This window comes from Alosa sapidissima, chromosome 6 (assembly GCF_018492685.1).
Source record: "Alosa sapidissima isolate fAloSap1 chromosome 6, fAloSap1.pri, whole genome shotgun sequence".
Lineage (NCBI taxonomy): Eukaryota > Metazoa > Chordata > Actinopteri > Clupeiformes > Clupeidae > Alosa > Alosa sapidissima.
In genome coordinates, this window is record NC_055962.1 from 17,532,699 (window position 1) to 17,558,398 (window position 25,700).

At 42.1% G+C, this 25,700-nt stretch overlaps 2 protein-coding genes and 1 non-coding gene across 19 annotated transcripts; 2 read left to right on the forward strand and 1 right to left on the reverse strand.

Annotated features, from left to right (window-relative positions):
* The first annotated feature begins 4,136 nt into the window (after positions 1 to 4,136).
* On the forward strand, positions 4,137 to 4,209 carry trnar-ucg. The gene has a single exon. It is a non-coding gene; the product is annotated as a tRNA-Arg (tRNA).
* Positions 4,210 to 4,562: 353 nt separating this feature from the next.
* On the forward strand, positions 4,563 to 10,747 carry trmt6 (tRNA methyltransferase 6 non-catalytic subunit). Its single transcript, XM_042095680.1, has 11 exons — positions 4,563 to 4,910; positions 5,222 to 5,352; positions 6,025 to 6,140; positions 6,266 to 6,357; positions 6,617 to 6,700; positions 7,158 to 7,282; positions 8,636 to 8,943; positions 9,097 to 9,182; positions 9,463 to 9,565; positions 9,778 to 9,864; positions 10,232 to 10,747. Exons 1-11 carry the CDS (start codon positions 4,801 to 4,803, stop codon positions 10,415 to 10,417), a joined length of 1,428 nt encoding a protein of 475 aa, XP_041951614.1. The 5' UTR covers positions 4,563 to 4,800; the 3' UTR covers positions 10,418 to 10,747.
* Positions 10,748 to 11,230: 483 nt separating this feature from the next.
* Positions 11,231 to 19,035, reverse strand: chgb (chromogranin B). Of its 17 annotated transcripts, none has more exons than XM_042096469.1 (7): positions 18,452 to 19,032; positions 18,129 to 18,175; positions 17,928 to 18,021; positions 15,642 to 17,022; positions 15,402 to 15,431; positions 14,816 to 15,290; positions 11,231 to 12,281 (listed from the first exon to the last, which is right to left on the reverse strand). In XM_042096469.1, the coding sequence occupies exons 1-7, from the start codon at positions 18,504 to 18,506 to the stop codon at positions 12,198 to 12,200; spliced, it is 2,166 nt and encodes a 721-aa protein (XP_041952403.1). In that variant the 5' UTR covers positions 18,507 to 19,032; the 3' UTR covers positions 11,231 to 12,197. The 17 variants fall into 17 exon arrangements, with proteins under 17 accessions (XP_041952403.1, XP_041952402.1, XP_041952411.1 ...); XM_042096468.1 differs by lacking the exon at positions 15,402 to 15,431 and adding an exon at positions 15,507 to 15,536; XM_042096477.1 differs by lacking the exon at positions 15,402 to 15,431 and having other exon boundaries at positions 16,161 to 17,022; positions 18,452 to 19,035.
* Positions 19,036 to 25,700: the final 6,665 nt, after the last annotated feature.

A 25,700-nucleotide genomic window follows, 5' to 3' on the forward strand; every position in this document is an offset into this window, starting at 1 on the left:
TGTATGTGTCAATATCTTGTGAAGGTTCAAAACGTATAGAATTTGACATGTTGAATCACTACCACAATCCGTGTATGCACACCAAATGTTGTGCAATGTTGTTCCAAAGGCATTGCAATTGACACATTTTAATAGGTGCTTGGACCCCTATGATCACCACTTCTGGATGCGGGAATTTGCATCTAATGTACAGACTTTTTTCATTAATACACACACACACACAGGAACATCACACATGCATACAGGAGGTGTGCAAACAGGTATACTATACACGCATACAGTTGTACATAGCCTATAGGCAGAGGTGGAAAGTAACGAAATACATTTACTCACGTTACTGTATTGAGTAGTTTTTCTGTGTATTTTGTATTTTTTAAGTAGTTTATAAAATCGGTATTTTAAATTTTACTTGATTACTTTTTGAGTGAAGTATTGTACTTCGCTACATCAAAAATCCCATCCGTTACTTGAGTAAAAAAAAAAGTTAAGACTAACGAAAACAGAAAGGGAGAGAAAAAAAATTGTGCCCTAAACCACTAGCCTAGTGATAATGATCAGCATGTAGCCTACAACAGGACATGAATCAAGCTGGCGCCATGCAGTCTTTCTGAAAGTGATGGAGATGGAGCTGGATTACGAGATGCATCAGATTAGCCTATGAAAGTGTATTTTCCGCTATTCCAATGGGTTGTCTCAGTTCGTTTTTAGCACCAATGATTGAGATATTCAAGCAAACACCATGGGATTTCGTGTTTTGACGTTTGTGCTCACCTTTCTTTGGAAAGAAGTTTATTAGCAGTTGTTTCCCCTCATTTTGATGTCTCTCTTTTTCCTGTTTTGGCCTTTGTTTTTAGTAACCTGACTTGGCTTTCTTGGAGAAAGACATTGCACCAGCAGCATAACAATTAGCGGTCCACTACTAGCGATGCTCAATAAACAAAAGATAGACTACCTTATGAATCGTGCAGGCGGACTAAACCATTTAGCTCTTTAGCAAGGGAGAGTGAGAGTGACCTTAGACAGTTTTCACTATGTTTTGTATACAAAATCCAGTCAGTCAAACTTTACATTTCGTCTGACATTCATTTTTACATTTAATTTGGAAGTTAAAATATTCAGGTAAAATGAATATATGGTGGAAATAAGTATTGAACGCTTTTTTTTTTTTTCAGTAATTAACCTAAACTTCCAGTGAGTCTATTCAAAATTTTCACCACACATTATATTAACACACATATAAAAAATCCAAACATAAGAGTTTTGTGTATTAAAGTGGAATGACACAGGAAAAAAGTATTGAACGTGCCTACTGAAATTTCTTCAATACTTTGTGGAAAAGCCTTTGTTTGTAAAGACAGCTTCAAGACATTTCCTGTATGACAAAACTTATTAGTCGCAGTATCAGGTGTGATTTTGGTCCATTGTTCTAAACAGATTCCAGGGGTCCCTCTTGTGAATCCTGATCTTTAGTTCCAGATTACTTCCAGAACTGTTTGAGCTTTTTGCTTTTATCCATCATGAAATGTTTCTTGTGTGACACCTTGGTAATGAAAAACCTTTTTATAGCCCATCAATATGTAAGCTACTAACCAAGCTTATATTAATTTGCGCAGATAGAAAGGATAACTAATCTCTAACTACTTACAGATTCCAGCTCGTTCCTTCCCTTTCCTTACCTTAGTGCTTTTTCTTAGCGTGTTCAATACTTTTTCCCTGTGTTATTCCACTTCATTACACATGACTCTACTTATGGAGTTGTTTGGATTTTTTATGTGTGGATTACCTGAGTTATTACTAATGCCTGATGAAAATGTTGTGCCCCCTGTATTCCACTTTTCAAGGGCCCTCTCCTCCAAAGTGGGAAGTATAGGGCTATACTTCCCACTTTCCCCCCCAGTTCGACGGCCTTTAATCTGCTGAACCTTCTGCTCGTTTCCAAATATAAAAAAAACTCTCTGCAACTCAACATTGGCCTGCCTGCCTCAGCTGCCTGTGAGGGGCTTTTCAGTTGTGCTGGATTACTGTTCACTGCAAAGCGACCCAAGGATGAGTGCAACTAACTTTGAAAATCAACTACTGCTAAAACTTAAAGGAGAACTCCGGTGATTTTTCACATAGATCTCCATTTCTCAACATCCTTATCAGGCAAGTACCTCCACTCGGCGGCCATATTGCAACACTTTTTGGGCACTTATCGTACATCTATTTCGGCAGAAATGCGTGTGCGTAAGGCTTCACGACACCAATCTTGCTCCAGCAGCGAGATCACAACAGATGATTGGCACAATGTCTTCACAGCACACCACATGATTGGCTCAATGTATTTTACAACACACCACATGATTGGCTCAATGTATTCACATGTCAACGTTTTGCCGCGGAAGGGTTGTGATATGTGTAGACAACTGTTACAAACTAACCCCATGCATTACTATGGAGGATTTTTTGAGTGCTGTATCTCCTCATTAGAAAGTCTCTGGTAAAACTGGTTGTTCTGGTACCCACCCAAAAAAGTAACTAAGTAACTTTTACTTAAAGTACATTTTAAATGAACTACTTTTTACTTTTACTTGAGTACATTTTCAGATCGGTATTTTAACTTGTACTTGAGTAATATTTCATCAAGGTATTGGTACTTTTACTTGAGTACAATATTTTCATACTTTTTCCACCTCTGCCTATAGGTATACACCTACAGGAACACACATTCGCACACAGATAAAATTCAGACCCCACAATGCAGTGTGTGCATTACAATGCCACAATGCTTACAATGGCAGAAGTGTAGCCTACTTGTGCAATGCAAACACAGACATACATTTTGGTGTCACCAAAAACACTTGCATAGCCTACAGTTGCAGACTTGGTGCACATAGGTTTGTGACCTTATAGAGTTAAAGGTGAGTATTAGAACCCATATATTTGAACATGGTGAAATGTACATGTAAGCTATAGGCTGTAGCTAATTTGAGTTTCAACAGCAACCAAGAGGGGAGCATGAGCAGATTTTGCAGAGGAGGCTAGGACTACTGCCTGCTATAGGGCATAGCCTACAGGTGTGCTCATGGAGCCTATTCTTTCACACAAGCTTACGATCACTTGGAGGTGCAAACAATATCGTGTTTTGGTTGACTTGACCATCAGGTAACTTTGAAACAGGGATCTTACTTTGGATAGACAATAGCAATATATAGGAGTGTATAACGTCAAAATGTAGACGAGAAACTCAACATTATGCACCTTTTAGTGTTCTAAAAACGTCAAATAGCTAATTATAGTTATCAAAATGATGGGAGCCAGAAGTGAACACACATGGATAACTATAAAAACTGCTTTCATTATAGGCCACAACTAAATACGACAAAAAGCTTTTAGAACCCTTGAGCAAGCTCCTTTATGTGCTTTTGTTTGTCTAACAACATGGAGTTACTGCCCACACATATTGACAAATATCCACATATGCCCCTAAGTTTTTGTAAAAGAATGTTATCTAGTTTGCTTTGCTATCATATACTGTCTGGGCCTACTGTAAAAGGCAGGTATTTAGAGAAAACTTGTTATATCATGTTACATTACATGTTACATGTTTTTTAATTATTATTATTACTATGTCTACATTATTATCTTATATTGTCCATATTTATGTAATGCTGGTCTAGACTTTATCCTTGCACTGTTGGACTATTTGCACTACAACCATGACACACACTCATAGAGGACCTTACCATGCATAGGCCTACTGAATCTATCACTGTAAAAGTCTCATGCTTATACACCCCTTAGTACATTCATGTGGATTTTTTCATTTTATTTAGTATATTTTATTGTCCACATAAGTCAAGTCAAGTCAACTTTATTTATAGCGCATTTCATACACAGGGGTCATTCAATGTGCTTTACATAAACAAAAGCAAACAGGAATAGCTGATAAAAGCATAGAAGCGCAATAGTCAAAGAATAGTTTAAAAAGTAAAGAATAAAAAATATGGATATGGATTTGTTATTTTATCATCCTGTTTATGTTGTACATGATGCCTTAAAGCTACTATCTATCTATCTATCTATCTATATAAATATATATTATTTCCTGACGACATTAAGCATTAAGTTGTGCAGCATAGTACAATATATCAGATGACCGCGTGGCCTAATGGATAAGGCGTCTGACTTCGAATCAGAAGATTGAGGGTTCGAGTCCCTTCGTGGTCGCATCTTTAGGTGAAAGTTATAATCCCGTCGGCTGTGTAGCAATTGTATTCCGATTTAGTACAGACCATTATACCAGCTAGTAAGGTAAAAGCTCGTAAGCCTGTTGAATGTTACTGAAACATGCGCATTTCACTAAAGCTACTTCCTGTAATAACCTAATGACTAATCATCCCTGGGTAGCCTGGATATTAGTAGCCTATGCTATGCTATAGCTTCCATACATTCCTTGCATGATTCATTATCGGTATAGATTTTTTTTTTATCTTACTCTTCTCTTACAAAAATTGATAGGCCTAAAGTAACAAAGTGTGATGCGGATGTAACCAAGTCATAAAGTAATCACTGCCGCTGCGTTCTCTGTGATCTGTTAGCAATCCTGCTCATACAAGAGCATTTGATTAGTCTTGTCTATTCGCTAAGGAAACGCCGGTGTAGTATGCAAGTTACACGTGGGGGTGCCTAGGGCTAGTCTTTACCAGTGAATAATTTCATTTGATTGTATTTCTGTTGTACGTAAAAGGGAATAGGGATCCTGCATACCACAATACAAGTGTCTGGCTAGTTAGCCAGCTAGAGCTGTCACATTTTGCAATGGCGGACAACGGAGACGACATAGATGCAGAGTACAGAATCCGTGATGGTGATTATGTTGTGTTGAAGCGAGGTGATGTTTATAAAGCTGCACAGATTCAAAAGAAAAGGTTAGCAACCGATATGTCTTCTTTTTGCGCTTGTAGTGTTTGAGTTGTATGTCGTTGTGTGATGAAGCTAGTGGAAACGTTAATACGGTGAAACTAACGTTAGCTCTTCATATTAGCTAACTCTGGCTACCTAACATTAATGTAACGTTAACCTCACCCTTGTTCTTGAACCTAGAAGTAAAACTGATTTGATCGTGACCTAGGATATAACAGATTAGATAACACGTAACGTTAAGTTAACAAGTGCAGTAATACCAGTTGTACAAATACAATTCCTGTTACTGACATTGTAATGCTCTAATGTCATACAGAAAAATCGTCTTTGAAAAACAATGGTTCTTTCTCGATAATGCCGTGGGACAATTGTACGGGACGACATTTGAAATCGAAGCAGGTGGAGCCATGAAACCACATTCAGCGAAGCAGGATGTCAGTGCTGCAGGTAAGATTATTGTTACTGTATCCACCAGTGATGCCCACCTGCGCTATAGCCTAACAGTAGTTTATATTTTGTGCCTAAGTCACTTAGGAAGGTATATTTGGTGCAAAAGTGGCGAGCACATTTAACTGCAGATTTCGCATGCGCACACTAGTCATAAATGTGTAACAGTAAAGTTAAAGTGGTAGCCTACATATTTTTTTTTTATATCTTGTTAACACAAAATAGGGGCTACGGGTTCACAAATCCTTGTTACAGGTACACAAATCCTATCCTGTGAGTCACAACTTTCAAGAGTCATGCACTCGACACTTTTGCTCCAATCGTTGGAGCGCAGTTGGTGCGAAACACATTTGCACATCAGTGCAAGTGTCGAGTGCATGACTCTTGAAAGTTGTGACTCACAGGATAGGATTTGTGTACCTGTAACAAGGATTTGTGAACCCGTAGCCCCTATTTTGTGTTAACAAGATATAAAAAAGATATGTACAACTTCAACTTTACTGTTACACATTTATGACTTTAGTGTGCGAATGCAAAATCTGCAGTTAAATGTGCTCGCCACTTTTGCACCAAATATACCTTCATAGTCACTAGGCCTACTACTCGTGCACATCGCTATTCTATCGCCTATTAAATAGTTCCCCTCACTTCGTGCTTTATATTTTCCCATAGACAGAGATGGAAAGAAGGCAGGAACTGATAACAGGAACATTGTAGATGATGGCAAATCTCAAAAACTCACCAGGGACGACATTGAGACATTAAAAGAGCAGGGCTTGAAAGGACAGGTAAGTGCACAGCACACACAAAATATGTCTCTTCAGATGGGGTGTAATTTACTTCATATATATACACACATAGCCCTGTGTGTCTTGGTGTGTGTCCATAATACCTCCAACTTTTCCACCACTAGGAGATTGTACAACAACTGATAGACAACAGCACAACATTTAAGGACAAGACAGAGTTTGCCCAAGAGAAGTACATCAAGAAGAAAAAGAAAAAGTAAGTTTAAAAAGGCTGTTCTATTCAACCCGTCAGTGGGACAGATCTTTCATCACATGATGTTCTAAACATTTCTCCAACTACTAACATTGGATTTGGTTCAGTACTGGATCCTGTGTGTTGGTGTTTGTTTGTGTGGATGGGTGGGCTGGGGTTCCATACTGCACTGATGATGGGCCAATATATCAGTGCATCCCTACTTTTGAAGTGTACAGGAAAATTGTGTGTGTGACTGACTACTCTGGCGGTGTCCTTGAAGGTATGACAACAATGTGACTGTGCTGAGGCCCTCCACACGGATACTGGCTATGATGTACCATGGCAGAGAACCAGGCAAAATATGGTGAGTGGAACAGAACACTGTGGAGCTTTTCTCTACCTTTCTATTCCCTCCCTCTCTTTTCTCACACTTTAACTTTGACTTATATTCCCCTCTTCCTTATGTGACCTTGGTGAAGTGGGTCTCCTTGGTGTCTCTCTAGAGATGACAGAGAACACACATACACCATTTACCTCCTGTCGCTTTTGCTTGTCCTCTCACTCCTCCCCTTTCTATCTCCTTGGGCCCAAATTTAAATGATGGACAATGGACAAAGTGTCTTGTAATAAACTAAAGCGATGAACCAAAGCTATTTTGTGGGAGCATTGAGCTGACCCATTGATGTTTATGCACAGGGTCTTTGTTGTGGTATTAAATTGGCAAATGGATTATTGGTTATTAAGTGAAGTGTTATTAATTTAAAGTGTCTGTGTCTGTCTCTCTCTCTCTCTCTCTCTCTCTTTCTCGGTCTCGTCTCCAGTCACCTGCGCTATGACACACTGGCTCAGATGCTGGCGCTGGGCAACATCCACGCCGGCAGTAAGGTGCTGGTGTTTGAAACCTGCGCTGGACTGGTGCTGGGAGCCGTCATGGAGAGGATGGGAGGTATGGATCAGTCACCTGACCACTGACATTTAACTTTTGACCCCCACTTTCTCACCTGACCTATAGTTATGCTCTGCCCTTGGTTGGCTGCATGGGTCAACAATACTAAATTTTACCCAGTTAACCCACTGGCGCCTTAATGCAGGGGCGTACCTGGGCTTCAGCCCAGGGGCCCCGACCAATGAGGGGCCTCCTAATAATAATAATAATAATGATAATCAATAATATTAAACGGCCGTGTCCGTATTCGCGGCGTCAGTCATAGCCTACTCTGGAGCTAGCCTAATCGAGCACATCACACTGCTCTACAATGACATCCATGCAGAGGCCCCCTTTGTCTTCTCTTCTAAAGTGTAACAAAATGTAACAAAACTTAATAAATTCCAATGGGTGTGTAGAGGAGCTAGAGGAGAGGCTGAAACTGAATGACAAACTTACAAACTCTGGAGATAACGTGGGTTGGATTGAAGCAACGATAAACGAATGACGTGGATTCCTGTAACTGTCCATAAAAACAGAAGGCATAGCAGGTAAATATCGTAGCAAATAGCCTGGCAAATTTCACTTGTCTCACTGGAGTGAACGCAGAACATGGGCTGTTGCGCAAAGAAATTAATTAGTTATCAGCATCTCCCTTCACCAAAAGCTAAGTTTGTGCTAACCCATTCGCACAAATAATAGCCTATGTTATGTTTTTTCCATTGTTAACGTGAGATATGTCTCCATGTAGGGTAGTATAGTGATAATGCATAAAGGTAGCCAATGTTCACGTCACATGAGCCAGCTGCTTGTTCTGTAGGCTAAAAGTATTTATGTCCCTCCCAAGCTGCGTTAAAATGGTGTGTTAAGTGGACAGAATTTCAAAAAACCTCCTGGGGAACACCCCGACACGACAAACACATACACTTTTGAAAAGCTTGAAACGTGCATATGTGTAGCCTAACGCATCTTTTAACTTAGCCAGCCAGTGTTGTAAGAGTTCAACGCTTGTTTTCATGCAGTAGGCTTGCCTTTTTGATAAGCGATGTCAGGGGTAGGCTGACGTGATTAAGGAGGGCTTTCTGTTCCTGTTTATGTAAAGGTTTTACATAGGCTCAATAATGTGCACGTTAAATAGGCGGGTCAGATCACGGGCCGGGTATCATTTAATCATAATTAATTTTTGCGGTTGGGGGGGGGCCTTAAAAACATAGAGCCCAGGGGCCTCAGGTGGTATTAAGGCGCTCGCTCGGAGGTGTTAGGCACAAAACCAATACTAGAAGTGCAGCAATCAACATTACATCAACACAAATGCAACACAAAGTTGACTGATGAGGCCTGATCATCTCTCATCTCTCTCTCCCCTCCATCCAGGCTATGGCTCAGTGATCCAGTTCTACCCTGGTGGAGGGCCCACACGGGCGGGCATGGAGAACTTTGGCTTCCCCCCTCACTTCCACCAGACACTGCACGAGTTCCCCCTCTGCAAGGTGAACGCCTTGTTGGCCGGCAGGCTGGAGGCGGAGGAGGGCCCAGAGGCTGCCGGTGAACCCCAGGAGGAGGCCTCCAGCGGGGCAGAGGTTAAGGAGGAGGCCCCTGAGGAGACCCAGGAGATGGAGGTCACTGCAGAGGGAGACGAGTCCAAGGAGAAGGAAAGGCAGGAGAGGCGTCGGGAGAGGAAGGTAAAGAGGCTGAGACGTTTTCTCTCTTTAACCTTCTGTAGCTTTCAGGGTCATTGCATGTGGAAGAGTGTGCTTCCTGACATGTTTTGCATTAGCTATTTAGATGCTCAAATGACAATAAATGTTTTGTTTGTTTGTTTGTTTGTTGCCTAGGTTTATGAGAGGAAAGTGAAGATGGAGGAGAAGAGGAAGAAGCTGACTGCCACTGCAGCACTACTGGAGGAAAGGCATGCAGATGGGTGAGCATTTTTGTTTTTTTAAATCATTATCATCATAAATCATTTTCAACCATTCTGTTCTCTCTAACTTTCTCTTTCTCTATCTCTTTGTCTTTCATCTTTCTTTCTTTCTCTCCAGCTTGATGTGTCTGTCTCCTTGTTATACCCCCACTAGCATCCCTCTGTTAGATAAATACTCTTGGCTCTCTGGACTGCCTCTTCACCAGACCTCCTGTGGCACAGCGATGCATCTCTGTCAGAAATAGTTGTGTAATCACCCTTCCTCCTTCTCCTCCTTTAGGCTGGTGATAGCGAGTCGGTTCCACCCCTGCCCGGTGCTGCTGGGTCTACTCAAGTTCCTGGCCCCCTCCAGGCCGTTTGTGGTGTACTGCCAGTACAGAGAGGTACGGCCAAAGACCCTCTAGAACCATTCCAGACCTCTAGATCTAGTTCAAGAGCTGTAGAACATCATTATTTCTTCTTAAAATTTGTATTTTTTCTTTAGTGTTACAGTCTTAAAGGACAGGCTTGTTTGACATTTTAAAAAGTATGAATGCACTAGGTGGTGTTGACTGTTTTATGAAATGTTCTGTTTTCTGCCCTCTCATTCTCTCAGCCTCTGATTGAGTGTTACACTAAGCTCAGGGAACAGGGCGGAGCCATCAGCATGCGATTGACAGACAGCTGGCTCAGGCAGTACCAGGTGATTTACCCCAACTGACTCATCCAATCAAAAACCAGGCCTCATCCCCATAATTTTGTCACAATGATTATAGGCTACAATAAGCCTTTTGCAGGAGATGGACATTTTTAGTAGGCTTTGAAATAGACACGTGTGTTGCATGATCTAATGTAAAGTTTAAAGGATGGAAGACCAGTTGCCTTGGGCATCAAGTATTTTTTTTTTGTATTTTCATAATAGTCTGTAAAAGTAATTGTAAGGTGAATAATTATCTTAATTCATGACAATTATTTTACAATTGTACAATTATTTTACACACACACACACACACACACACACATACACACACGTACACCCAGTGTGACTCCTCCATGTCTATCCTACGCAGGTGTTGCCAAACCGGACACACCCTGTCCTCCTGATGAGTGGGGGCGGGGGCTACCTCCTCACAGGGACCACCGTTGCCACGGATACCGCCAAAGCCACGACGAAGCAGGCAAAGGAAGAGGAGCCAGCATCCAAGAGGATCCGCCTGGAGGAGATGGACGGTGCAAGCAGCAACAACTCTGCCTAGCACCGCGATCTGATTGGACAGAGAAGTGCAGAAACGGATGCAGACTCCGTGCCAGATCTCCGTCGGAATCAGCAACTTCTTGTCTGGGTGCCACAGAGGATGTGCACAATCACTTGCTTATTTTTTTTTAATACTACAAAGAGTGTTTTTATTTTTTGCTTTTGTGTCTTGCCTCCCACAATGCTTTGTGGCGTGTGGATTGTGGGTTATTTATGTCTGTGAGACAGGAAGTGCCATGCTAAAGTTGAACTAACAGGCATATAAGGTTCACTCCTGGACACATTGTCTGCATGTACAGGACTTTGAATAAAACAGAATATATAAAAACAACCAATTGTTTCCCACATTATCTTCAGGAGCATCCTTTATTAGCTATGTTATTATCTATGAAAAAACGTTAATAGATAGTATCCCCGAGCGCCGCTGTGGTTGCAGGCAGCTCACTGCGCCGGGATTGCTTCACCTCACTGTGTGCTGTGTTTCACTAATTCACGGATTGGGTTAAATGCAGAGACCAAATTTCCGGGATCAAAAGAGTATATATACTTAATACTTATACTATACTTATATTTTTTGGCCATTCTAGTCATTTGTTTACATCCTAAAGATGGTGACCAATCCAGTGCAGCAGCCAACACAGTTGCTGTATATTTCTATTAGGTAAATAATATATATTTTGAATAGATATACAATAAAAAATAGTATTTTTCTGTAGTACATCTTTAGCAGGTCTTTTAGGAGCTCTAATTGTACAAATGGTGACGGACATGAAACAACAGAAATGAACAATCTTGGTGTTGGAATTTGGTCCCAGAATAATTCATTTTATTAAATTACTTCATCAACAACAGACTTGGAAACAAACACAAACATACAGAACATCATAGAGAACTTTGAACATACAAGCAAAGAGCATAGTCATCACAAAAGTCAGATTGGTTAATCATTCCCATGCTGTTAAGTTTTCTCAAACGTCGAAAAAGTTTCACAAAGTACGAAGTTTGACACAGCAGAGGCATTGACAAGACGTGTGTGCATTTTAGGTTTTATACAGTTTTCCATTCATTTCTTGTTCAGCTTCATAAAAATAAGGATGTGGCTAAACTACTAGTTCCCATCACTGATCTCCAGACAGTACTGGGTGTGCAGTCCGATTATATAACCCATCAACAGCCACAGTCACACTTGTGTTTGAAATGTTGTCAAACATTCTAAGGAGTATCTGGGCCCATCCTGTAATTCAAGAATCTTAGATGTTGAACGCATTTTTTAATAGAATGCTCAAAACTCGTCTACTGAATGGTTTTAACCATCACTTTTCCAGAGCAGTGCTGACTCTGAGCCAGAACTGGTCCGTATCCACCCTAGTGTCCACTACAAAGTTGCCCTATCATGGAACAGTATGTTCTGGGAAAATTAAATCGGTACCTATCAAGTGGAAAATGAATAAGCGGGAACACCATACATGTTGCACATCCAGGTTTGTAAGTGTCACAACTACAGCGGGGAGTCTACAAAGGCTTTACCTGAAACAATCACACACACACAGAGCCACACCAACGTCAAACTGAAGAGCAAAAGAGACTGTACGTAGATGATGTTGCTGTCTACTTGATTTTACAAACTTTACCATAAGTCACAGTCACCACAGCGATGGAGGTTTATATCTACAGTCCTGCGCCTGGAAGCCAGCACACCCTGGTCAGATCGTGGAGAACAGCAAGGGGAACCCCAACTCATTCGGTCTCTCTCAGCAGTGTTTGGGTCCCCTCCACACCCATCACTTCTCCTGGCCCTTGTGGATCTTGCTGGCGATCTGCTCTAGCTCCCGGTCCATGGCAGCCAGGTTAGCCAGCTCCCTCTCCTTCAGAAAGAAGAGCAAATTCTGTTTAACCATCTCTCTCCCCATTGATGATTGGATATTGCCTTCTGGATAATAGATAATAACTAATATTAATGTCAGGTTAGCCAACTGTCTCTACTCCAGTAAGAATAACCTCACTGTCTCCTACAGAATGAAAAAGAGACATGTTGAGATCTCTCTCCTTCAATACCAACATGAATCATTTCAGCTTAGGCATCCCTCTCTCCTTAACTAATAATAAAAAAACATTTCAAGTTAGAGAACTAACTTCATTCTGTCCTGACTAAACCATGTAAAGTCAGCCATCTCTCTGCTACAGGGAGAAACAGAATCAATTTGGCTTAGCGGTTCTTCCTTTAAAGAAAAACAATATTATTTTAAAGATGAACTCAGTTTAGATGAGCCTGTTCTTCAGAGTGAAAAAGACTAATTTCTGATTCCATTGTATCTTGAAATCCCAACAGCTCTGCACATACACATTACACTTTAGTCAATTGGAAAGGTGTAGATAAAAGCCAGTGAAGGTGTGGATAAAAAGACATCGCCTTCCTCTCTTTCCTTTTTGCGTGTGTGTGTTAACACATTATTGATGCTGCTCTTTAACTTGCATTTTTCTTTCATCATCAATTTCACCTTCATTGTTTCAGTGGGTGTAATGTCTAATAAAACTTTGTGATCCATTTCTATTCCTGCTGCAGCCTGGGAGCCGTAGCATCGTAACACATCCCTGAGCTCAGCTCTTTTGCCACTACACTGAGTTGTAAGCATTATGAGCAGCACATAGCCTGTGAAAAATCCCCACTCAGCAATCTGGCTGTTCAGTCGCCACGTGAATGGAGGACAGGGAGAATCATTTAAAGTTATTTAAAGACTCTGCTCACATACAGATATCGGGACAATTTATTGTATTTTAGATTGTTTATCTCCAGTGTGTTATTATTGTCAGCAGCCGGCATGTGTACTGCAGGGCATATCCCCATATGCTGGTGAAATAAACTCATTTTTAAAAGAGCTCTAGCCCCTGAAAATCTCTCCTTCCTTTTCTTTTCTCTCCTAAGGCACAGCTGGCTGGCAGCCTTTCAGGAGCAAGCAGCCCTGTTATGCAGTGCACCATAACCTCTCTCTCCAAATCCATTCCAGTGTTCAATAGAGGCAGACAAATGTGTGCAGGCCACCACCAGGTAAGAGCATTAGCAAACCCACTGGAATCACAGCTACTGTTTGATCTCATGTGCAGTTTTCGGCAAAGAGGATAGATATGTGAGATGTTCAGCCAGACTGTTAAGAAACAGTTTTAATTGGACAGACCCTTGACTCTTTTGCTGTTTTATCTCCTTTCCTTCTAAAAACAACATCTTTAATTAGTGCAAGGTCAGACCCAGAGAGAGGTGGGGGTTGGGGTGGCTAGAGATCCTCAGACTGAGGGCATTTTGCGAATCAGAATAATTCACACACACACACACACAGACAGACACACAGCAGTAGTATGCAAGAACAGAGTGGTGTGTGTCTGCAGTAGGTTATGGCTCAGGGCAGAGTGGAACTCGCCCCCCCCTGGCTGCCTGGCTGAAGAGCTGTGGGCTCAGAAGGGAGCTGTGACACCAACACTAGCTACACATCTATTTCCCTCTTTTTCTCTTTTTTTTCTTGTCTTGCCGCATTAGCTGCTTAGAACACACACATGCTCCAGTGTGGATGACATGTTTAGTGAAACACACACTCACACTCGTTTTCCGTCTTCCTCTGTTTTTCCTCCACTCACCGTATCTTTCTCATCCCCCTTCTTTTCCACTCTTTCTACCCTTTCTCCATGCTCCTCTTTTCCACTCTTTCTACCCTTTCTCCATGCTCCTCTTTTCCACTCTTTCTACCCTTTCTCCATCCTCCTCTTTTCTCTCTCCTCATCTGACCTCCTGTTTCTCTCCCTCTGTCTCTCTCTCAATCTCCCTTCTCTCTAGCAATTTCTATCTCCCCTCTTCATCTCCTCATCTATCTGTTCATCTCTCTCTCTCTCTTTCTGCTCCATTGTTCTATGGTCCACTGGTGTTATGTGTGGCCCACATACAGTCCTCTTTGCTGCTGCAGAAAAGGAATGAATTTGCTGCTGCTGCTTAAGTCCACTGCCGCAGCTGTATCTCTTCTACCCTTTTGTTTTCTGAGCTTTGAGCTGCACATCTCATTACTAATACATTAATTAGACATCTCACTCTTTTTCTCTCTCTCTCTCTCTGTCTGTCTATCTCTCTGTCTCAAACTATTATGTAGGGCAGCCTCTGTAGGGGCTGTAACAAGACAGCCTCTGGGCTACATAACACAACTGTCACATCTCACATAGCCACAAACTCCCGAAGAGACTTCACTGCCAACTAAGAGCAGTGTCAATGTACACAAGTCCAGCCAATGAACATGATGTTTCAGAAGCGCAGGAGAGAGGGGTGTCATTTCTGATTGGCCGTTGAGCAACAACCTCTCACCAGAATCACAGGCCCTACCTTTAATAAGTTGTTCTTGGATTTTAAAAGAAGCATCCTTACCTCCTCTGGGGTGAGTGGTCTTTCCTGCAGGGCCACAGCGCCCCCCTGTGGCACCGCAAGGTGTGACAGCTGGGTCCTCTTGTAGTTGAGGAAGCGGGCGAGGTTGTTGGTGGCGGCAGCGGTTGCTGCGGTGCTCCTCTTGTACCAAGCGGGGTGGTAGAAGCCTCGATAGATCCAGGGGTTGCGCTTCTCCTGCTGATGCGCCTCCTCTTGCTCCTCCTCTGCCTCTTCTGCTAGTAGGCGCTCCCCCAGCTCCTTGCCCCTCTGGGCCAGGTACCTTAGTGCCTCCTCACGCTCCTCGTCATCTAGGACCCCCGGATCGACCTCGTCCTCCTCTTGTTCTGCGTCTGCTCCTCGTTTGTGGTGCCTTGTTTGGTGTTTTGTTCCTCTCCAAGACCTCCTTTCTCTATCCATCTCATCTTCACCATCTTCCTCTTCCTCCTCCTGTTCTGCGTCTGCTCCTTGTTTGTGGTGCCTTGTTTGGTGTGGGCGTGACGATCTCCAAGACGACCTCCTCTCTCTATCCATCTCATCTTCATCCTCATTCTCTTCCTCTTCAGGTGCGTCTGCTCCTCGTTTGTGGTGCCTTGTTTGGTGTTTTGTTCCTCTCCAAGACCTGATCTCTCTGTCGATCTCATCGTCATCATTTTCCTCTTTGTCCTCAGGTGCATCTACTCCTCGTTTGTGGTGCCTTGTTTGGTGTTTTGTTCCTCTCCAAGACCTCCTCTCTCTATCCATCTCATCTTCATCATCTTCCTCTTCCTCATCAGATGCATCTACTCCTCGTTTGTGGTGCCTTGTTTGGTGTTTTGTTCCTCTCCAAGACCTTATCTCTCTGTTGATCTCGTCTTCACCATCTTCCTCTTCCTCCTCAGATGCGTCTACTCCTCGTTTGTGGTGCCTTGTTTGGTGTGGGCGTGACGATCTCCAAGATGACCTCCTCTCTCTATCCATCTCATCTTCACCATCTTCCTCTTCCTCATCAGATGCGTCTACTCCTCGTTTGTGGTGCCTTGTTTGGTGTGGGCGTGACGATCTCCAAGATGACCTCCTCTCTCTATCCATCTCATCTTCACCATCTTCCTCTTCCTCATCAGATGCGTCTACTCCTCGTTTGTGGTGCCTTGTTTGGTGTGGGCGTGACGATCTCCAAGACGACCTCCTCTCTCTATCCATCTCATCTTCACCATCTTCCTCTTCCTCATCAGATGCGTCTACTCCTCGTTTGTGGTGCCTTGTTTGGTGTGGGCGTGACGATCTCCAAGACGACCTCCTCTCTCTATCAATCTCGTCTTCATCCTCATTCTCTTCCTCCTCAGGTGCGTCTGCTCCTCGTTTGTGGTGCCTTGTTTGGTGTTTTGTTCCTCTCCAAGACCTCCTCTCTCTATCCATCTCATCTTCCTCCTCTTCCTCCTCATCCTCAGACAAATCTCCACGCTTGTGATGCCTTGTCTGGTGTGGGCGTGTTGATCTCCAAGATCTCCTCTCTCTGTCCTCCTCCTCTTCCTCCTCCTGGTGTCTCTTCTGGGGGAGGAAGTCTGGGAAAGCCTCCTGGCTTCTCTCCTCATCCTCATCATCAGCCCGTTTCGGATTAAGGTGCCTCTTCATGGCATATTCTGGGAAAGCCTCCTGACTGCGTTCCTCATCTTCCTCTTCCCTCTTGTGTTGGTCTGAAAGGTGTCTTCTCATGTATTCTGGAAACGCCTCCTGACTACGCTCTTCAGCGCTCTCTTCCCTTTTCTTGTATCCTGGAAACGCTTCCTGGCTACGTTCTCCATCATCTTCTTCTCCTCTTTTCTTGTATCCTGGAAACGCTTCTTGACTACGTTCCTCATCTTCCTCCTCCCATCTCTTCCTGTATCCTGGAAATGACTCCTGGCTGCGTTCTTCGTCTGCCTCTTCACGTTTCTCCTTCTCTGACAGAAGGCTGTGTCCTCTCTTCTGGTACTGAGGAAACTCCTCCTGGCTTCGCTCGTCCTCTCCCAGATCCTCCCATTTTTTCGCGCCCGGTAGATGCCATCTCTTCTTCTTGTAGCCGGGGAACGCTTCCTGGCTCCGCTCATCATCAGCCTCCTCGCGCTTCTCCTCGTTCTCCCTGAGGAGATCTCGGATGGCTTCCAGCTCCGATGCCTCCTGGGCTCCATCCTCCCCCTCAGGAAGTGGCACCTGCTCCTCGCTCTTCTTCACCAGCTCATTGGGCTTGGAACCTGGGGAGAAGCACAGGAGCATTTCAGAAATGGCCAAAGCCGGGGAGCTAAGACACAAGCAGCTGCAGCATCTGTATCATACCAAGTGCCCACAGGTACTACAGTTCAAGTCCGACCCGCAAAAAAAGTCCCACCCCATCTTTATCTCCCACATCTAAATAAAGGCACCCCCTCAAAACAAAATAAAATAAATAAAATAAATGAAAATAAAGCAATACTCAAAAGAAATGGTAAAAGCCCAGAGAGCTAGTTGACTAGTTTTCAGGCATTAACTTGAAGTTTGTACTGGCATGCTATAACATTAATTTGAGACTAGCTAAATGTCTTATAATGAAGACCAAATAATCTGACATGAAATAATTTGACATATGAAATAGTCACATTAGTCAGACAATAAATTCACTACTAATATCTATCCAATTGCGTTGAAGACCTGGAGTATTTTAAGCATTGGATAACAATGTAGTATATGGTGTTATTCTGACAAACAAAATGAGAAAACATGAAATCATTCCATAATGTCGTGGTGTCATATAGGACAGTAGAAAATAAAGCCTTAATTAGATTCAGTTGTGACAATAAAGCTAAATATTTCACATCTAAATCAACATGCTTTTCTTGTTTGGAACCCATTATGCCAGTGTCAATTATGTTGCAGGACATATCCGAACATAGATTTTCAGCCGTGGGTTAATATGTTCTAGATGTCTCTTCTGCTTCAAGAGACCCCTGCTTTAGGCTACATTGTTTACTGTTGCGCGGTCTGAGCGATGTGCAGTTGTAATCTCAAAACAGTCGTGCGGGCTATTGCTGTGTAAATGACATCCATACACTGTGGCACTCTGCGGGTATTCACAGCAGAAAACCCTGAAAATCAGGCAAGGAAGTCTGTTTACAAAACTTGCCTCCTTTGAAGAGATCTTTGCACTCCGAATGCCCTGGCGTTGCTTCTGATTTGGAAAGTGCAATGGAAAGGGCTTCTACCAAGCATCTCTTGAGCTGAAAGCAGTTTTATGCAGGTCAATATAACTACGCAGACGTTAAGGAATAAACAGACTTGGTCATTTAAATTACAAAGTTCAAAGTTTAAAGTACAAAGAACATACCAAATCCTCTCGTCTCTCCGATTTTACCGTTGGAAGCGACTGGTTATCTATGAAAAAATACGGCATTTAACAGCAATAGGCTACTCACAAGAAGTAAATTGGTCAATCACGATTCGAAAATTAAAGCATTTAGTCTTCAAACTTAAATCAGCTTGCAAATATACGTAAATGCACAGGTACACAAAATGTTTTAGTGATTATTTCAAAGCTTAAATATTTCCTGTTAGCTCAGCTGACCATCCATAAGGTCCACACACGGAACTGTCCATGGTGCTGAAACCAGTCTACGCAGTATCATTGATAAAAGTTTCTCTTTTGCTTACCTGCTATAAACGACAAAGCCACCACTAACAGAAAGGCCCGTTTCATCGTGAACATATTGAGCGAAGATTAAGCAAAAGACGCATAAAAACTGAGGTCCGACAGGTCCTGTTACTAGTGGTGACAAGACCTCAGTCCCGCTCGAGTCTCGGCTCCACTCTGTTCCGCGGATCTTCTCCGCAGACGAGGAGCGCGGATAGAAGAGCACAAGAAGATGAGTGAGGTACGGGCAGGAGTGGGTGGACTTGCTCTCCCCCAGATGTGTCCTGCTTTATCTAGTCCCCGCCGAGCCGCGGAAAACGCACAGCTTTCCACACGCACACCGAGGGGGGGAAAAAACTTCGGGGAGATTTTTTTCTCAGAAGCTCCTGTCAGTTCGAATCTAACACACTCCCACGTCCCTTACATAATACGGCGAGGCTTTTAAATCAACCCGAAATCACATTAATATGTAATTCTTCCAAACTCATTTAGAAAGAAAACAATTATCCTCCTATTAGAGGACCATTGATGGGAATTTGGCCGCAGGTTCGTTTGGGGCTGAATTGCACAAGAGCGCCTGAATGTTCTGTAACGTCGTCATCTGCTTGTAATACTAAAACATAGGGTGGCTTGAGAATAGCTAGAAGTTCTATGACCCCGACTGCCTCAAATCCCTGGCAAAACCATCTCAATCATGGTCTCTAAATCATGGTCTCTAAATCTAATCGAATATTCTCTGGCATGTTTTAGGGCCTTTTCAGCAGATGCTGATGCCATTTTTTGCAACAGCTTTTGCCCTGCTTGATAGATTTCCACAGTGGTTTGTTTGGTGACTCGTTGATGGTGTTAAAAACTCTAATGATTTCGCCACATAACCTTTACATTCAGACTAATATTTGGTATCATTAATGTAAAATATTTTATGGTTTGTGGCAAGACTAAAAAAAACTAATGTGGCCATATACAAACATATGTTTACACAAGAACATAAACACACATATATAATTGATGCCGATTATTCCAGTGGTGTGATGAACTGGGGGTTTCCTCCCACTCCCATGCCTGGATGTCACCAAAATTTAGCAAAATGATTATATCACCTGACTGTACCCTTTGGGTGTTTTTTGTCCAAGTCAATCCATAATTATACCACACATATCTAAAATGTAAATGTAGAATAATGATCCAGCCCTCATCTGCTCCACATGTGGCTGTGCAATGTCCCTCATAGGCTCTGCTCTGTTCTGGCTGTGGTCATTTCATCAGGCTGTGTTGCTCTTCGGCAATGATGTCTCCACGGACAGGACTGCCTCTCCCTCTCTCCCGCTCTCCCGAGCTCTAAATATTTCACACTTACTCATTCATACTTCTTACACAACAGCCTTATGCACAGAACTTCACGCTACGGCAGACAAGTCCTTGCCTTGCTCTTGTGTGTGTGTGTTTGTGTGTGTGTGTGTGTGTGTGTGTGTGTCTATATTCACTTGGGGAACACTTTGCTTCATATCCGACATATACAATTTTGTATCGTGATCCAGCCCCATAGCTATCATGAATAATTCATTCAACAATGCAGAGCACAGATCAAATCAAAACATGAAGTCTTCACTCCTTGGACGTATTCACTCCTTGAAGCATCACATTGGAAAATGTCCTGATAGTCCAGGGGAGACCTGGACAAGGACAGCTCCTCATTCTTTCCATTCTGTCTAGGTTGTGTATAGTGTGCAGAAATTTAGGAAATTTGCTTTTGTAAAAGAATGATTTAATATATGAAATTAAATAATATGTACCTAATCCCCTCTCATTTCTAAGAGTGTGGTCATATGTGACAAGTTGCAAGAGAGGGGGTTTGTGAGGGGGGGAGTTGCTGCAGGATCTTTGTGTGTGTGTGTGTGTGTGTGTATGTGTGTGTGTGTGTGCGTGTGTGTGTGTGCCTATGTGTGTGTTTGCAGAATTTTTCCCGCACCAAACTAAACACTGCCAGTTTTGGTTGCTATGGGTACAGCAGCATTGTGTGTGTGTGTGTGTGTGTGTGTGTGTGTGTGTGTGTGTGTGTGTGCTTCTAACTTGTAGGTCTGCAGTGCAGTGGAGAGATGGGTATATTTAATGAAGCGTGGCATCTGCTTGTAAAGCTGATGTGGATGATCATAAGCAGTGGTGAGGACATTCCTTCCTCGTTAATTCATATCTATAGCCAAGTCCCAGGCAGTTCAGCGCCAGCACTGGGCCATATCCAAGCCCCGAAGGGAAGGCCAGTTTATTCATATAGCGCAGTTCACACACAAACACACACACATTCAAGGAGCAGATAAAAGCAGAGAGAAAATGAGATTACTAATTAAAAAAGACATCCCTCCTTTATAATAAGCTTTGGAGCGTGACCATAAGACACATCCTTTTAAAAATAATGATGAGGAGACGGTTGATAACATCACATGAGGGAAGCAGAGAGAGACGCTTCAATCACTACACAGTCCAAATAGCTGTCAAACTGTAATGCTGCTGCAGGTGGCTGCTGTGGTGGCCATCTTTGTTTTGATGGTCCCAGACATTAAAGGCATTGTGTGTGTGTGTGTGTGTGTATGTGTGTGTGTGTCCAATTACATGTTAAACTGTAATAATAACATGAACATGATCAATACCAACATGCTAAAGACATAAATCCTCATGTTTGTGTGTGTGTGTATCTGTATGTGTATGTGTGCATGTTAAAGCCATACATCTTCATGTGTGTGTTTGTGTGAGTCCAATGGTGAGTTAGATTGGGACCTTTATCTGTATTCAGAAGGTGCCATACCTACATGTGTGTGTGTGTGTGTGTGTGTGTGTGTGTGTATGTGTTCAATTATGTGTTAAACTATAATACTGGCATGTTAAAGCCATACATCTTAATGAGTGTGCGTGTGTGTGTGTGTGCGTGTGCGTGTGTGTGTGTGTGTGTGAGCCTGTGTATACTGTCAGAGGGCAGCAAGACCCTTGGGACAGTGATGGGATTATGATCCTCTCTCGTCCTGAGCACTTGTGGAATGATAGTGCATCTGTGTGTGTATTAGTGTGTGTGTGTGTGTGTGTGTGTGTGTGTGTGTGTGTGTGTGAGAGAGAGAGAGAGAGAGAGAGAGAGAGAGAGAGAGAGAGAGAGAGAGAGAGAGTGAGTTTGAATCTGTTTAAGAGTGTATGTGAGTGTGTGAGATTGTGAGTGTGTGTGAGGATATCAAATTGAGCTCTCTCCTTCTTTCACTCTCACTCTTTCTCTCTCTCATACACACAGACACACACATACACAAATTTCACCGTTGAAGGTGAAAGCATGATGCTAATATCAGCACACACAGTAAGAATACATCAAAGCACCTTATGTATGTGCTACACAGCCAGATTGATCACCCTATTTTCATATAATATAAGAGTTAATTGTTACATTTCTTATAGTTGGGAGATTTCTCATTTTGGTCAATCAACAAACAAGCCTATTTATCGTCACACAACATTACATAACATATTTAAGTACACAAAAACAACACATAATTGGGTGTCACAAAGGCAGTCACAAACGTGCTGCATGTTGATGATGTACTAATCCCTTAACGAATGTTGAAGTAGGTGGCTTTAGATCTCTTTGTGTTTGCTATTTGGCTCCAACATTGCCCCTTTACATGGGAACGTACACAGAGCCTGAAGCAGAAAGCCTGGTGTGATGAATTAAGATCATCACCGCATTAATCATCACCGCATTAACCATGACCTCAGATCACCAGCTAGCTCAGGATTTGTGGAGCCTAGCCATGTGTAACTTGCTTCATAGTATATATATCTTAGATCTTAGAACACTACAAATAACAACAAAAACAAGAATAATAAAAAGAAGAAGATAAAGAAGAAGAAGAAGAAGAAGAAGAAGAAGAAGAAGAAGAAGAGGAAGAAGAAGAAGAAGATGACGAAGAAGAAGAAGAGGAAGAAGAAGAAGAAGAAGAAGAAGAGGAAGAGGAGGAGGAAGAAGAAGAAGAAGAAGAAGAAGAAGAGGAAGAGGAGGAGGAAGAAGAGGTTGGTATTGGTGATGTTGAGAGAGGATGCTGGATTATGGATGATCATGATGATCATGATGACCATGAACATCAAGCAAGCAAACGGGAGCAAGTGCAACAACAAGAATGTCACAAGCATGAAAGCCACCAGCTGTGTTGTCATGAGGATAAGCACGTGCACTGGATGTACTGCTATGTGTGTTTGTGCGTGTGTGTGTATGTGTGTGTGTGTGTGTGTGCGTGCGTGTGTGTGTACATGTATGTGCGCATGTGTGTGTATCAGAGGAGGCTCCTTCATTGAGGAAAGGGAGGAACACCCTCCCTAAAATTTCAGAGAAAAATAAAAAAATATATAAAGTGAATTACTATTCTGATAAATTACTGTTAATATATTACTATTTGAACACTTTAAATGAACAAAATCGTTCCCCTAGGTCAGGGCAAACTTTTTGGCTCAAGGGCCACATTGGGTTTTGAAAATTGGCCGGCGGGCTGGGCTGCCACCCCCCCCCCACAACGATACACACATAAAAAAATATTTTTTATTAATTTTATTAAAAATGTATAGCCTATAATAATAATTAGCATCAAAAGTGTTTTTTATATTAATTGCTTAAAAATACTGCTATTTTGATGCTGTACTTAAATGTACTTAAATGTATTAATTGTGCACTGTCGCTTTAAGACAGTCGCTTTAATTCCCGTTTATTACAGTGCATGAAAATGCACTGTACTGTTCTTCCAAGGCTTTTTCTTCTTCTTATTCTTCTTCTTCTAACGCAGTTAATGCAGCTTAAACCGTTTAACGTAGAAACTTCATTCAAACTATGTTACGTAGGTCTTACTTAGGACATGTGGGCTTTGTATTTTTCAACTTTGTAACTTTTATACTTTTTAAACTATTAATTAAAAACTAGTCAAAATTTCCCCATAGACTTAACATGGGCTGATGACATCACAATAGAGCCGTTAAGCAATTAGAATCCTATGGCAGGTGTTCGGGCCACCTGGACCAACTGCCAGTCTCAGGCTTTAAGCATACAAACTGGCCCTATTAAGACTACACATCCTGTTCAACTGCTTCCTCTGCCAAAAACTGTTTCAAAATAAAAGTCCTCACTATAATATTTTACTGTTAAACAATTTAACCCTTTAAACTACTAACTGTTCGGCCATTGTAACTGTTACTTGTCATCAACTATGACTCCTACCCACTGTAGCTAGTTAGCTAAGTTAGCTAAGTCACGTGGTTAGCATAATTAGCATGCTAGCATGTTAGCATGCTAGTTAGCATTTTTAGCAAAACTGCTTAAAATGATTAGCTAAGTTAGCTAAGTAATGTGGTTAGCATAGTTAGCATGTTAGCATGCTAGTTAGCATTTTTAACAAAACTGCTAAAAATGATTAGCTAAGTTAGCTAAGTAACATGGTTAGCATAGTTAGCATGCTAGCATGTTAGCATGCTAGTTAGCATTTTTAGCAAAACTGCTTAAAATGATTAGCTAAGTTAGCTAAGTAATGTGGTTAGCATAGTTAGCATGCTAGCATGCTAGTTAGCATTTTTTAGCAAAACTGCTTAAAATGATTAGCTAAGTTAGCTAAGTAATGTGGTTAGCATAGTTAGCATGCTAGCATGTTAGCATGCTAGTTAGCATTTTTAGCAAAACTGCTAAAAATGATTAGCTAAGTCACATGGTTAGCATAGTTAGCATGCTAGTTAGCATAACTGCTAAAAATGATTAGCTAAGTTAGCTAAGTCACATGGTTAGCATACTTAGCATTTTAACATTGTTAGCATGCTAGTTAGCATACTTGGTTAACATTATTATCTTTGTTAACATAGTTAGCATAACTGCTAGCAAACATTAGAGCCATTCCAACTGTCAGTTATCGTCAACTATCTACCTAAATAATTTAACCATTTAAACTATCCACCTATTTAACTGTTCAGTCATTCCAACTATATTAAACCTCATTTACTTAGCAACCAATATAGTTTGTTTTTACTCTGTATGATTTTTTTACGTTATATTTTTGCATTTTCATGCACTGTATTTCCTTCAGGAAATGCTTTTCTAGTTTCTCAATGATCTTCTGCCTGCTCCGCTATGGCTGGTGCTGTACCTACTGCTGGGCCCTCTCACAGTTTTTAAATGGTCAGTAGTGGGAACTACTGCTGCCTTCATGATTTCCTTTTTAAAGTTTCTTATAAGAAGGAGATATCAATTATCAACAAGGACAAGCCAGCTGGAACCTGCCGCTCTCTCGTGAGATGCATCACATAACGTTCACGTTATCGTAACAACCCCAATTATCACCACTTTTGTTCAGAAATTCTAAAACAACGATGTTTTTTAACACTTCAAAATAACATTTGCTAAATTAACCTGACATTTTTCAGTAGCCATAGGTGTGTAGATTTGAACAAAATCTGGTTTGTTTGTTAACGGGAGCATTTACTGCCTGAAATATCCGATTTTGTTTACCACGCTCGGAGTTATAGTGCTGGCCTGATGGGTCGCCTATTTACACCGTTTCAACGGCACATGAACGGTTAGACCGAGAATTCTCGTCGTGAAATTAAAATTCCACTGGAGCTCCAAGCGGTTGTGTACACGCAGCCTTACAACACTGTCTACAGCTCTTTGAGTCACGGTAAAATGTCATTTTTGGTACATAGCTAATTTAGATACACCTATGGTGTGGGTGGTTGCGTTTCTTTAGGAGTCTGCTGTCTTGGTTTGTATAGAAATTGATATTAAGTGACACATACATGCAAGACGGTGGAAATACGGGACCGACGGTAATAGGGGGAGTTCCGATAGATCTGCTGCAAAGGAGATCTAAGAGTAGGCCTATCTATCATCTCTATTTAACATGATGTTTTGACATTGACATTGTAAACGTTCTCTAAGGAGAGTAAAAAGCAGTTTGCCATAAAGCTAACCAACGTCGGCTCTAAAAAAATAGCGAGCAGCCTGATAACCAAATGAAATGCTCGGCGGGCCGGATGAAAATGCTTGGCGGGCCGCAGTTTGCCCACCCCTGCCCTAGGTCAAAATGCCAACAGCACCCCCTATCGCAATTGAAAATTACTGTATGGAGGAGCTTCCTCCTCAAGCCCCTCATTGAAGTCCATTATAAACGCCTCGGACCACAGCGGCTCGTGAATCACGTCGTTTTCAATGGCCAAGGGAGGTAGCTCCTCCGTACAGTAATTTTCAATAGGGGGTGCTGTTTTTAG

Excerpts from the sequence above, each read along its gene's own strand:
- trmt6 (XM_042095680.1), top strand. The coding sequence starts at position 4,801 with ATGGCGGACAACGGAGACGACATAGATGCAGAGTACAGAATCCGTGAT. Across the intron at positions 9,566-9,777 it reads TGTACTGCCAGTACAGAGAG|CCTCTGATTGAGTGTTACAC; the intron begins GTACGGCCAAAG and ends TCATTCTCTCAG. Across the intron at positions 9,865-10,231 it reads GCTGGCTCAGGCAGTACCAG|GTGTTGCCAAACCGGACACA; the intron begins GTGATTTACCCC and ends TATCCTACGCAG.
- chgb (XM_042096460.1), bottom strand. The coding sequence starts at position 18,506 with ATGTTCACGATGAAACGGGCCTTTCTGTTAGTGGTGGCTTTGTCGTTT. Across the intron at positions 17,023-17,927 it reads CAAAGATCTCTTCAAAGGAG|GTTCCAAGCCCAATGAGCTG; the intron begins GCAAGTTTTGTA and ends GCTTCTCCCCAG. Across the intron at positions 12,282-14,815 it reads GACCACTCACCCCAGAGGAG|GAGAGGGAGCTGGCTAACCT; the intron begins GTAAGGATGCTT and ends TTCTTTCTGAAG.